This window comes from Hetaerina americana, unplaced genomic scaffold (genome assembly GCF_022747635.1).
Source record: "Hetaerina americana unplaced genomic scaffold, ioHetAmer1.1.p SCAF_106, whole genome shotgun sequence".
Lineage (NCBI taxonomy): Eukaryota > Metazoa > Arthropoda > Insecta > Odonata > Calopterygidae > Hetaerina > Hetaerina americana.
Genome location: NW_027286137.1, coordinates 1,024,422 through 1,038,717, shown reverse-complemented (window position 1 = coordinate 1,038,717; position 14,296 = coordinate 1,024,422). Strand labels below are relative to the sequence as shown.

The following is a 14,296-nucleotide window of genomic DNA, read 5'->3' as shown; positions in this document are numbered from 1 at the left end:
AAAAACGTGAAAAAAATGAGTTTCATCGACCTAGAAAAACGGGGTACAGCGAATCATCCAAGAAAGAAATAAAGTCAACTCCTCGCAACATGATCATGCGAACCCACTTTCCGTCTGCTACTTTCCGTCATCTACACGTAGTGGATCACCAAGTGTGGTTCATGGATCAATGTATTCCAAGAGATTTTTAGGTGTATCCACTGCCGGCTACAACATTAACAGGTTGTTCACTTATTGATACGGTACTAAGCTACATCGATCAAACTATGCAACAATGAGAGGATTGCGAAGCTTAAAAAAAAAACTTAAAATAAGTATTTCTAAAATTCATGAAAGTTTGGGTACTTGAATTTTCAACATATTTGGATTTTAATCGTTCTTCTCCTGTCAATTAATTTTGGCTTTGTTCACTCTGAGATTCTTTTCTCGTTACTACCATTTTGATCAGCACCCAGTGTAATACTGTTCGCCCTCATTGTTGCGATCCAATTGGATACAAAATATCTGAAAGAAACTATCCAAATGGTGCGCGGAGTATTGATGAGAATCTTGAGAATATCTAGCATCGGAGAAAAAGAATACCCTTCCGAAATTCCAGCTCATCGCATTCGAGGAAGGCACGGAAACATAATTAGATCGAAAATTATATTTTTTAATCGCATCTACAATATCTGGAGTTGAGGTTTAAGAAAATTCCTCATTTATTTTTTCGAAGGCTGAAAGTAATACGGAAGACTCCGGAACCAATGCTCATGGAAGTTCATCATATTCCGAGACGGTTTGATAACCACAGGTCTGGAGCGGAACAAGGGTGGGGAAGAAGTCCAATTCTTTTGACTTCTTTACACGAAGAGCGTCGGAAATCGGCCCGACGCTCCTTTCTCGGAAAGAGGCGTTCCATTGCTCACGCGCCAGCATCGGGGAAACTTCCCCCGCGTGGGGTGCGGCGGCGCTGCCCTCCTCACCCCCCCCCCCCCAATCCATCGCGTCCGTTCCCTACCCCCGCCCTCTCCCCCGCTCCTTTCCTTCGGCTTTCCCGCTTGGCCTTGGTGCCGCCGGCATTAGCCGCCGCCTTTGCTGGTTTTCGTGACGCAACGGTGACTGAGCATTTTCCGGGGGCAGGGCATAAAAGGGAGACGGAGCCGGCTTCACTTCCCAGACGCAAAACACACGCCGCTCAGACGCTTGGTCAATTTGGTGAGTGCCAGTTATTCTCTTTTCGCCACTCGGTGGGTCTCTCTTCTCCATGAACGGATTTTGACAAATTACACCTTTGTGTGGAAGGGAGTTGATGGAATTGTGGCCGAGAATTGTGATATTTTGTTCCCGAGACAAGGATTTATTCCGTTGGCTCAGTGCATCGGTATTCTATTTCGTGCCGGTGACTTGGATCGGCATTTCATTATAATATCAGTGAAGTGATGACTACCCCGGGATGTGATATTTCCGCATTTGTTTTAAATTTGATAAATTGAAGTTTTGGTACTGTAATTTACTGAAATTGTTGGTAACAGTCTTCCCGCCGATATTATTTCCGCCTTTGCCCTGGATAATTTTTACTCAGAAACTCTGCATCAACTTATTCCATAGACTTGGGTATAATTTCCTTGTTCATCCTTGATTTAATGCAAATAGACGGACAACTTTCCAAATACTTAATTCTACCAGTTAATTTCCATTCTACTATGTCGATTCTAATTAAAAGTTTGCGAATAATACTTAAATGGTGGCTTTTGAAAATAAAATCCTTAGATCCGTCACATTTAACCCTACAAAACTGGTTTCCTATCAACAGGTTAACCCAAGAACTCCAGAAACTTCACCATAATGGCCCCCTCCTTCAAGCTTACCTACTTCGACGTCCGCGGCCGCGGCGAGGCAATCAGGTTCATCCTCCACCAAGCAGGAGTTGAATTTGAAGACAACAGAATCTCAAAGGACCAGTGGGGTACAATCAAACCAAGTAAGTCACAAATCACCAGTAAATCTAGACTAGAGGGCCTTCCGAAGGAGTAAGCGATACGATAGAAATGTGTTGTTGAATTATTCGGGGTTTTCGCGGGGCAAAATAATGGAAGGGGATTTTTAGAGAAAAGCTATTGAAAAAGGTTAAAAAATAAACCTGAGCAGATCATTACGAAAATTAGGTCGTAGATTTTTTCTTGAGCGAAAGACAAAACCTAGGTATTTTATATTGTCAACTAGAACTCTTTAATTTCGCTAAATGTTCGTGCGATGAGCCTTTTATACTTATTTTGTACTAGAAGATCGGCTGCGAGACTCGTAATTCAGTTTTATTTTATAATAATCACCGGCACGGATATAATTCTTTAAGGGATGTTTTGCCAAAGACACTTCACGTTGCCTTATTCTTAATATTTTGACATCCATCCAACATATCATCATTAACGTGCGCAGAATATAGTCGCAAAATTATCTCGACGAATAAATTTTCATTAATAGATGTCCGGAAAATGCGCTGAAAAGTTCTTTGGCGGCTCTTTCCAATGGCGATTAATACGCCTGCGACAAGGAAATGCTTTCGTTTGACTTGTTAATTGCATTTCTTCTTTTCGTTGTCTTTATTTCTTCTTCCGTGATCTAGGCCGGGAATGGAGTGCGATACCTCGGTCTCCTACAAAGGGGTCTTTCTCTTATTTTGGCCACCCGCCAGAGTGACGCTTGAAGGAATTCCCTTGTCTCGAACTCGCCTCCCTCCCGCTAATTTCCGAGGCCAAATCCCAAATGAAGACTTTCACTTAGGAGCAGAGCTATAATGGCCAAGGTATCCAGGAAAATTGCATTCGCAGAATGAAAATTCACGTCCGTACGGCAGTCGGTCGCACCAATATTACTGCCTGTTGGCTTAAAAGGGCGTCATAAAAACGCTTCCCGCTATTGCCCTATTCTATTCGGGAGAAAAACAGTCAGAGTACAAATGATGTATTTGAGGGTAGAAAAGGCGTGGGGTACCCTCTCTAAAAATTAACATTTTTTACTGCTTGTCATTATTTGAATATAGATAATCTTCAGACGCCAGACTAGATTCATTCCACGGTAACGTTTCACTTGAATAGGAAGAGAGAAATCACTTCCGTAAGAGAGAAAGGACTTCGAGGGATTAATACTTGTAAGTAGCGCAATCGATATTCTACAGAAAAAAAACTGATAGTCCTAACAAACTTTGTACTAAGATTAACGCAAGGAAGTCTGATTTGAATTCTTGTTGTATTCAGAAGCTGCTCGAAATGCCTCCTCGTGGAAATGAATATTGATCATAGATCATATTCTCTTATTTCGATGACCAAGGCTGCATTTGTGCTTCTTACCCGTTCAACCGCGTTGGCGTGACTGACGCCATCCCAAAAAGAAAATTCCAGTTCATAAAGACGGAAAAGAAAAAAATGCGGCCGCGATCGATATTGGGTCTCCGGTTCGCCTCCATTTTCATCCGAACCCTCCTGAAATCCTTCAAACGGGGAAATGAGTATATCGTTTAAAAATATTTTATTTAACTCCCTCTTTCGTAAGTAGCGTGTTTGATAATTGTTGGATTTACCTTTCAATGGCCTCTTCAAGGAGGAGGTACTTGACGCGAGATTAATGGCAAAATTTTGAAAGTTTCTTAAAAATAGAATCTCTTCTACACTATGAAAAACTCTCCCATTATTGTATCCCATATATTTTTTCCATGAATCAGTTAATTTCTAATAATAGTATTAAATCTGGAAAAAAGTAGATTGGGGAATCTCATTTGCCAACCCTAAAACCAGGTTGTTCGTAACTTTACCTTCCTCGGAAGAGAACGACCTGGAGTATTCATTTAATAATACTTCAATTGGGTCTTAAGCTCCCGAGGCAGCAACCGTTAATCGTAGGCACATCTCATCAGCCTTATTGAGAATTTAAAAAAGCTTTACCGCTTATATCTGTATAATTTTGAAACATTTAAAATCTCTTTAAATTCTAAATTAAGTTAAATTTTCCATTTCATGGTAAGGCTGATATTTTTTCAGTCCCTAGTTGCTTTGTGCATTTGACTTTTTGATTCTAATTGATCTAGCCATACCGGAATTAGTTCGAACGAATTCTTTCAACGAAGCGATTGCTTCGCGTCCCCCTAGATTTGATCTTCATCGGCCCTTTCAGTCGGTCTCTCTCTCACTCAGCGGCGTCCCTCATACCGCTTTGGCGTGGGAAGGTCACCTTGGAACTACCCGAGTTCGACGAACTGTTGAGTCTGCTGGCGCACCCTCGCGCAAAGTTGGAAAACTCTGGGAAATAGACATAATATACAAAGCAGCGACCGTGAAACGGATAAGAGTAGGGGGGGGGGCATAATGTGCCACCTGTCGTTGGTCAACCTACAGCGTAAAAAAAAGGAAGCTATGGGGAGGTGCGCCTAACGTATGGGGTTGCCATAGTAGCCTCGCGTTGGTGTTCTCGCAGATTGCGCCTATACTTTAAATGAGTATTCGTTCGCAGGTCTCTCTAAGGTCGTGCTTTCATAAGGATTTACAGCTAATTAACTAAACAAAAATGTAGCTGATATAACTGAAAAACATGAAAATGCTTTGCCCGATAGAAATTTCGCTCGGACGTACGAGCTCGTAAAATGTTAAGACAAATTATCTACATTACATATATTATTGGATGACTGATACGTACCTGGAAATATGTGACACCATCAAATAACAGTCAATAAACAAGTAGAATATCATAACTAACTCAGGACTTCATTATTTTGAAAGATTAGGGTGTGGCTTTCTACTTCGCCAGGAACGACTTGACAACCCTCTTAACTTTCCTTGTTAACCGCTATGCAATTTGAGTCTGACACGATTGCTTTAAAATCTCAAATTTTAGTTGATCGTGAAGAATTAAAAAGTTTTCTAGGCTATGTGCGAAAATTGTTAGTCGGTATGTTTAAATACTGAAAAGTGCTTCTTTCCAGAAAATAGACAAAAAATAAGCGCTTATCACTGTGACGGGATGTTTGTGGGAGCTGAGGTGGGTTGAGAACTTCCGCTTCACATTTGGGCACTAGTGTCCAAAAATCCTCATTTCCTCATAAATAGAATACAAATGTGTTAATCCAGAAGACAATTCCAGATTTAAGACTCGTTCTGATTCCATATCTTGCTCGGTTTTAAAAACATAACACTTATAGGAAATATATTTTCTCTAGCTTATCGTAAATAAAAGCCTAGAATTATTAAAATTAGTAAATTTGTGAACTTCTCAAAAACTGCGTATTCAACCTTATCATTTCCACCACACATCACATTCCACCTTGTTTAAAACAAGCACCATCCTCTTTAAGTGTTCACTAACGATTGCACAGTCATCACCACATTCAAATGTGCGCAAATGAAACATTTGGTCTCCATAATCACATATGAATGAACTTTGGAAACGGTCAGAAAATTCTTTCAAGATAAGCAGATGACTCGATCCAGCGTAAATGAGCTTGGGGGTTTTCTCTCAGTGAAGAAACGGCTCGGAAAATTATTCATAAAAGGCGTGTAATTCCAGCGAAGTTTGACTGTAAAAAATTCTCTCTCGCACCTATTATTATACCGTAAAAATAACACGCCGTGAGATATTCATCTTTATAGTTCCTACACATTTGAAGGAAACCATTAGTACACGGAAACGACCTGCACTAATGAAACTGTGACTCATATTTCCTTAATAATACTCGCCACCTAAAACGGCATTGGCCGAGTCATTAAACTGAATTTAATTTTTAATTTGCGCATCTATAATGACCTGAAGAGTATAATATCCATCGATATCGTGTGAAAGGTAGAAGGCACATAGCGTGCGAGCACATACTCGAATTCCTATTGCGAGATAATGCATGAGTTTCTCCCTCTAATATTACTTCAGAATATTACTTAAAATATTTTCCGCGTTTTCCTTTTATCACATACTCTGAACCCGAACTGATATCCGAAAAATTCTGACTCTAAAAATCCGGAGCCACATCGGAGAGGCAAGTATATTCGGAGTTGAAAAAATGGCAGGATAGTACGGGGGAAATATAATAAGAATACCACGTCTAAGGATCGAAATTTAACTATAAGGTTTGTCGTCCATCGGTTTTAAGTCCCAGAAGTCCAAGATACAACGATTAAATTGATAATCTTTTCAATCCTTATTTTTAAGAGATCCTCAGTAGTTCAACCACGTATTAGTATTCATGAAAGTAATTTCGTGTTTTGTTATTTTGATCGACTCAAATATTGACGGAAACCTGTGGGGTATGTATTGCTTCTGGTAGGCACGTCCTATAAGTGGTAGGTATTCTGTATCGCATTCAGTTCTTACCGCCGAATTTTTTTCACGGGCAGGAAGAACTGGTATAGCAAACCCATACGCCAGACGAAAATTCACCTCCCTTCCCCGGCCAGACGCTATACTACTCTTCCGGCCTTTCAAAATTCCTCAACGGCGAAGCATTCCTGCCCCGAGGCACGACAAGTCTCTTATTAAGTTCGCCCTTCGACAATCCCAGGTGGAAAAATAAATCGCCCAAAGGTAATATTCACGTGAGTCACTCGTTGGTATGCACCCCATCCTTCCAATGCACCGTGTGCTGAGTGATTGCGTTTACTTCTCTCCCACTCGACGAGAATTCTTCGCGCGGCCAATAAGAACGGCCCACGTCCGCAAGCCACCCTTTCACGTCTCTCTCTCGCACCTTCCCCTTCCTTCCCCCTCTCCGTAAGTCCGTCGGAACAGACTGTAATAAGACCTTGATCCATCCATCCATCCATTCTTCTTTACCTGACGTCCTCCCTCACTCAACCATCCCGCCAATTCCCCTCCCAGTTTTTCGCGCGGTTCGCCCACCCCCTTCCCTCGCGACGCTCATTTTGCTGCCCTAATGGGCCGGTGCGTCGTGAGAGAAGGGTTGCCTTTGGGGAGGGGCGGTGAGATTTTTTCTTGAGCGGATGAAGTGCGAAATGAAGGGTTGCGATGGTGGGAAGAGAGGAAGGGGGGCAGGGTGCATTGAAGGGCGAATGCGACGGTGGGTTGGGCGGGCGTCTAAAGTCGATGTGGGCTGTGAAGGGAAAGTTCACTTCTGCGAGGAGGGGTTGAGAGTGAGAGGGGAGGGAAATAATGAGGCGTCGTGGGACTGGGGATGGAGTTGTATGCACCTTCCCTTGCGAACGGGGAATGAGGGGGAGGACTCGCTGTCCTTGGGTACAGAACCAAACTGGGCAGGATGCCGCCTACGAGTCCGCACGTGGACAAGACATGCGTGTACAGTCTTTCAAGTGTGAATACAACGGGATTAAATCTTGACTGTGACAATGTCCACACACCCGCCTCCCTTCGCCAGTCGAGGGAGGGAAGTTCGGCGCGAAAACTGAAGTGAGGGCAGATAGAGTCGCTGCGGGCTTCATCGCATACTTTGAAAATCGAATGCAATAAAAATTTCGTCGGGGTGGGAATGATGAATACTCATTGCCTACATAAAAAGTTAAAAGAAAAGTTTTTAGCGTACTTAAGGAACGCTACCATCATCCGATAGCGCAAGGCCGTCGAGCTTGTCTTATGCAAGATCACTTGCTCCCCTAATCGACGGCCAACAGCAGGAAAGACGTAGCGGTTGGATTATTCGAGGGCGGTGAAAAATACAAGTTTAGCATGTGTGCTCTGATAAGAAAGTTAGATTTCATAAGAAAAGATTTAGGACATCCCTGATCAAGAGCTCTGGTTACCCCAAGTTTTTAGGTACTTTTGGGAGTGCCTAATACTTGAATATTTTCCCTTGTACACATGACAGTAAAAATAAGAAAGTTCCTCCTGATTTACCATCATTTGAAAATCAATCTTTGATGAATCCATCAACTTAAGTATGAGCCCCCAAGATAGCTGGTGGAAAGAAATGTAATATCATTCATTAAGAACCATGGTAGGAGGATAAATCCTATTTTTCAGTTCATGGCTCTGTTATTTGAATAGGCAAATGAGAATCCTGGAGACTTCTATGTGCTGAATAGAATGTCTAATTCATTTCAACAAGGAACTTTTACAATCAGTCAAATTTTACCATTTGAATATGTGCGCAAAACAGCAACTTTGAACTGTAGCTAATACTATGTTCACCTTCTTGTTCTATAGCCACTCCCTTTGGAAAGGTGCCCATTCTTGAGGAGGATGGCAAGCAAGTGACCCAGTCCCTTGCAATTGAGCGCTACCTTGCCCGCAAGTTCAAGCTCACCGGCAAGGATGAATGGGAGGCACTGGAGTGTGATGTTGCTGCAGAGACCCTGGGTGACCTTCACACCCGTGAGTATCTCTCTGATATTCCTACTCTACAGAATGAACTAATGACCTTTAAAGTGTATCTGCCATAAATATTAAGGATACTTGTTTTGAAAAATTTAGTTGATCATTAAAAGAGTAACTTTTAATGCCATCATTTGGACACTATCTTCAATGTTGTAGACGCTGAAGACTAATTATATGAAGTTTAAAAAAGAAGATTTTATGAATCTTAATCTCTTTCAATTTTCATGGACTTGCAGCCGTGGGAAAACTAACATAATTGTAAACTACTACTATGGCAAAAACTAATATACACTTTTGCGAAACTTTTTCCATAGCATAGTGTCAGAATACAAATGACTATTTAGAAAATATGGGACAAGATATTTAATGGAAAACATTCAATTTTGAACAGGAAAATTAGAAATTCGGATTTCCTTTTATTAATTGGAAAGTCTTAGCTTGTCATGTATAACTACAATAGAAAATTACACATGTGGTATCAACCTCAGTGCTGGGGAAAGCTATGTCCTTAGGGTTCAGTTCAGTTAATGCTGGTATTAATTATCCCCATCCTTGGCAAACAAGTGATATGAATCAGCTTTTATGAACTGCAAACTGGTAATTTATTTGTTTGCACACTGGCTCAGTGGAACATCTTATTAAATAATTTGCTGGTAAGACAATCATTATGAAATTTTTAAGTAAAAACATCTTCCTTGGATCTGACCATTGGAAATATTGAATCACTATGATAGCTGCATTCTTGGTAGATTTCTCAAAGATAGAATAGTTCCACATGATACCCTTGTTTCAGGTGTTCATACATATCCTTATCAGATGACAAGAAAATGTTAAGGATAAGTCACATTTTGTCTGGAAAAGTATTGCGAGGAGCTCTCATTGGCAAAAAATTTTGCAATCAAGTTTGAGAGGAATAAGGGTAATTCTGAAGTTCATGTATGTCTGAGGAGGACTAAACTCTTTCCCCATAGCCATGACTGTGACAGCACATGTAGTCCGTAAATTAATATGTTCTTACAAGACTATTTGCAGGATATTGCATTAAATTATTTTTACTAATATGAAGTGAAATACTTCTAAGAGAAGCCATAAATACCTTTTGGCTTGCTTTGAGTGACAACCCCTCCACTGTCAGATTCCTCATATCAGTTTTGACATTTTGAATTAACTGAAACCTTGTTCATCCCACAGAGGTTGTTCAGGCTTTCTTCAACCCTGATGCTTCCAAAAAGGATGAACTGAAGGGCACAATCATAAAGGATCAGGCACCATTCTACCTGGGAAAATTTGATGAGCAGGTGAAGAAGAATGGTGGTTTCCTAGTTGGTGGACATGTAAGTAAAAAGTCTTTTAATATTCTAGCAAAGAGATTTTTCTGATAAAACACAGCAGTAAAGTTAAGGACCCAAGAAAATGGAAACAGTATGAATTTTTGAATATTTATAAAAGATTATATTTTATGGCATAGTTTACTACTACTGGAAAAAATATTCTTTAGGAAGTCACTAATTTTGTATTGGTTATTGTGACTCTTCCTTTCACGTAATAACGCGTAAAAATTGTTTTTCATAGTGTCACCTTGCCTCTTTGAAAATCTATAGAAAGGAAGTTAGAACATTTTGCAATCATAACTAACACTATTAATATTACCCTAATTTTTCATTGCAGTTGACATGGGCCGACCTCCATTTCGTGGCCACCCTTCAAGTTTCGTGTGACATGCTTGGAAGTGATATCGTTGAATCTCATGCCAACCTGAAGACCCATCGAGACATGGTCCTCAACCTTCCCAACATCAAGGCTTGGGTTGCCAAGCGACCAACAACACCATTCTAATTTAATATTCCTACACAAAAATTTAGTAGTCAAGAGCAACAGGCGTGCATTAAACATTGTGGATGTCTAATTTGACTTCTGCAATATTGAGGATTCCTTTTGGCTGCACAACTACTTTGAGACAAACCTCTCTAAGACTAAGTCATCTTCAACCATTGCGTCTATGAAAAGTAAAGTCTGAAGGATGAAGAAATTCAATAGAAAATACTGTCTTTTGAATTTTAGCATTGTCACCTATAGACTGCCTTCTCCACGAGTATTATTTTAAAAAGCATCATTCACGTATTCAAAACATCATCATGTTCCTCACTTTCGTAAAAATGTCACTATAATAAAAAAAATTGTTAAATAAAAACTGCTTATTTGCACTGCATTTATTACCATTGTCCTTGCAATGTTTTTTGTGATATCAGTGTAATAAATATTTGGACAACTAAACCAGTATTGTCTTAATACCATTGGTAAGTCCTTGGTCTTTCTAAAGTTTTTAATTGATTGAAAACAGTTTCTTAAAACACCGTTGTGGGTCTGAGAACAAAATAATTGGCTGGTTATTCATACAAATAACTGTTCCATCACATACAAAGTTTTAAATTTTTGACTCAAGAAAATGTGAATTGAAACAATAATCGGACTAATCACAGGTCAGAAGTTAAAATCCTGTAACAAAAGCTCATATTTAGCAGGAGAAGGGGGTTGGGCCTTAACTCGGAATCATCTCTAGCTGAATTCTAAATACAGTAAAACCAATCCATGGCTTGATTAGTGAGGCAAGCAACACTTGGTTTGAACCTCAAAAAGTGCTCAACCATGATATAATGAAACCCATAATTACATTAATAATAATACATTAAAGCTTAGTCCAAAGTTTTCATTTGTTAACTATACATCAATGACTGGGGAAAAGACATTTCGATTTTGACAATGAGTATTTAATTGATGCAGAGAAGCTCTGATAAAAACTGCACCAGATCAACACATTTTACAGTTCTTTGTGACTTGGGGGAATTTGAGAATAACATAGGACAAGAAAAATCTGTCGCCCAAGAATTAACAGAAAAAAATTGAGAATTCATTATATTGTACATGAAATCAACTACAGTGGGTAGAGAATACATTTTTTTATTATTTTTCTACAAATATCGTAGGAAGAAGGTGGAATGGAAGTTGAGATCGAAGTGATCTGAATGTGGGCAAATACTCCAATCTGGGAAAGGAACTACCTTTAAAAGAAAGCATGGCATATATAGTGAATTGCTCGGGTAGAAAGGTGTATTTACGAGATAGTAAGATAATTTTAGTCTGGATTCCAAATTAAAATTACCTCACCTTGACCACGTCTCATTATGAATTGATTTGAATTTATTGTGAAAATGAGGTGGGCCTTGTGGCCACATTCATGAGGATTCCACCAACTTTTTCTCCCTTGGCACTGGGAGATTTTTTCTCTCTCAAAAGAACAAACTTTTTTAAAGTTTAACAACAACTCTATATTCTTTGATGGCCTTATTATAGAAAATTAATTGTACATTAAAACCAAGTTAAATACGCATAGAGATGAATTGTGGTCAAAGCCATGGATAATCAAAATCTCAGAGAAAATAATTTGAAGGATCATTAAATTGAACAAGCAAGAGAAAATGATTGCCTAGAATCATTTACACATTAAAGATATGACCATTAATGTGGGAATAGTGTGAATTTGGTAGAAATAATGGATGTATTACAGAAGATAATAGTAGACTGGAGGGATAGGTGATTTATCTGCAAGCTGTTAAAACCTGAAGTGTGTTTGGGGGTGTGTTATGGGAGGAGAGTTACGATGGGCATTGGGATGGACAGAATTAAGGCCATTATCACTTTTTCTTTTCAACATGTATGTGGAGGAAATTGTAAAATGGACATGATAAGATTTGGAAATAGTAATGAAAGTAGTCGGGGAATTCATAACATTTTATATTAATTACATAATAAAATATACTATACACGGTAATTTTTATATTACAGTATGCTAATACTTTATCTATGTAGTACTACATAGAATTAGAGAATGTTGAAAATACTTAAATAGCCATCGAATATAATGCCATGTATTGGCACTAGGGATAACAAAATCCTAGTCGAAATATATGTATGATGTTTCCTAACATATAATATCAAAACTAATACAATATTAGACATGTTTCAATAAGAGCATTTATATTAAGATGCAAAACAATAATGCTTTTTTGCAGCTTCTATCTTTTATTGTTCAACATGTTGCAGCTTTTTAATACAAGTGACTCTTAAGTTAATTGTTTTGGATGGTTTGAATTATTTCCATCATATTGTCATCCTGTCCATCAATCCTCATTATGGCTACACTGCATTAAGATGGAACACTGAGCTTAAAAAGAAAAAAAATACTTTGAAAAATGTACCTTGTACTCGGTTCATGCCAGAGTAAATTTTAACATATTCCCAAAACATTTTATAAACATTGATTTAAAAAACGATTGTCATTAAAACAACCAAGATCTAAAAGAATGAACCACGAACTTATTTCAAAACATTTCCTCAAGTAACCCAGAATTTGTAATAGAAAGGGCTTAATATCATTGCTTCATCATTAAACGTGACAGCATAGAATTATTAATGGACTACAGAATCATATATAAAATTTTAGATCTGTCCAATCATTTCAGAAAATTAATTTCCAATTGCTAACATAATAAAAACTCAATAATTATTAAGATTTTTATTTTTTACGGCTGTAAAAGTCATGGCAAAAACTCTTCAGAATATACTTAAACTTGCATTAAAAAAAAAGCTGCAACATGTTGAAAAATAGAAGAAAGAAGCTGCAAAAAAGCATCTAGTGTTTTGTATCATAATATAAATGCTCTTATTGAAACATGTATAAGATTGTATTACTTTATGTATTATATGCTAGGAAGCGTCATATATACAACCTTGATCAAAAATTTCCCGGAATTTATTCAGAAAATTAAAAATACAAGTTTATTCATCTAAATCTATATTGTCCCCTTCAAAGTAATCCCCATCGACTGCAATACACTTATGCCAGCGCTTGATCCAATCCTCGAAACATTTTTTATATTCGGTTTTCGGTATGTCCATCAGTGCTTCCTGCGATTTTTCCATTACTTCCTCTCGGCTGCTAAAACGCGTTCCCCGTAATGGTTTTTTAACTCGATTGAACAGAAAGAAGTCACAGGGAGCCAAATCAGGTGAATTCGGTGGCTGTTGGATGGTATTTGTTGCATTTTTCGTCAAAAAATTACGAATAATGATAGCACTGTGCGACGGTGCGTTATCATGGTGCAAAATCCACGAGTTTTCTGCCCACATTTCTGGTCTCTTTCGGCGAATTGCTTCACGCAAACGTCTCATAACGCCCAAATAATACTCTTTGTTTACTGTCTGGCCTTCTGGCAAAAATTCATGATGCACTACACCGTTGTAATCCATGAAAACCGTCAGCATTGCCTTCTTTTTTGACTGAAAACGACGTGGTTTTTTTGGTCTCGGCTCATTTGGTGAACGCCATTCACTTGCCTGATGTCTGGATTGCGTGTCGTACTCGTAAACCCACGTCTCGTCTCCAGTAATGATCCTTTTGATGAATGTGGGATCGGATTCAGCCTCGCAAATCATGTCTTTTGCGACGTCAACACGGTACCTTTTTTGCATGAAATTGAGGTCTTTTGGCACCAACTTTGCTGCTACACGACGGAAACCCAAATCATTAACCACAATGTCTTGGGCGGATCCATAGGCAATGTTCAAGTCCTCCGCTATTTCTCTGATGGTTAATTTGCGGTTATTGACCAACATTTCTTTTACTTTATCAATTTTTTCACCGACTTTCGATGTCGATGGTCTGCCACTGCGTTCATCATCTTCGATTGACTCACGACCACTTCTGAACCGCTCGTGCCACTGGTAAACGACCGTTTTTTTTTAGAGAATCGTTGCCGAAACACTTTTCCAACATTTCCAACGTCCGTGCGCCACTAAATCCGTTTTTTACGCAAAATTTAATACAAGTTCGTTGTTGCAAATTTAAATCCATTTCTGCAATTGTAAAAAATCGCCAACACACACAGAGATAGATGTACTCTTGGCTACGTAACTTTTGCAAATGTCAAGT

General features: G+C 38.9%; 1 protein-coding gene across 1 annotated transcript; it reads left to right on the top strand.

Moving 5' to 3' along the window:
• Positions 1-1,089: 1,089 nt before the first annotated feature.
• On the top strand, positions 1,090-10,581 carry LOC139700678 (glutathione S-transferase-like). Its single transcript, XM_071599140.1, has 5 exons — positions 1,090-1,197; positions 1,796-1,963; positions 8,137-8,304; positions 9,499-9,641; positions 9,976-10,581. The coding sequence occupies exons 2-5, from the start codon at positions 1,828-1,830 to the stop codon at positions 10,141-10,143; spliced, it is 615 nt and encodes a 204-aa protein (XP_071455241.1). The 5' UTR covers positions 1,090-1,197; positions 1,796-1,827; the 3' UTR covers positions 10,144-10,581.
• Positions 10,582-14,296: the final 3,715 nt, after the last annotated feature.

Excerpts from the sequence above, each read along its gene's own strand:
- LOC139700678 (XM_071599140.1), top strand. The coding sequence starts at position 1,828 with ATGGCCCCCTCCTTCAAGCTTACCTACTTCGACGTCCGCGGCCGCGGC. Across the intron at positions 1,964-8,136 it reads GTGGGGTACAATCAAACCAA|CCACTCCCTTTGGAAAGGTG; the intron begins GTAAGTCACAAA and ends CTTGTTCTATAG. Across the intron at positions 8,305-9,498 it reads CCTGGGTGACCTTCACACCC|AGGTTGTTCAGGCTTTCTTC; the intron begins GTGAGTATCTCT and ends TTCATCCCACAG.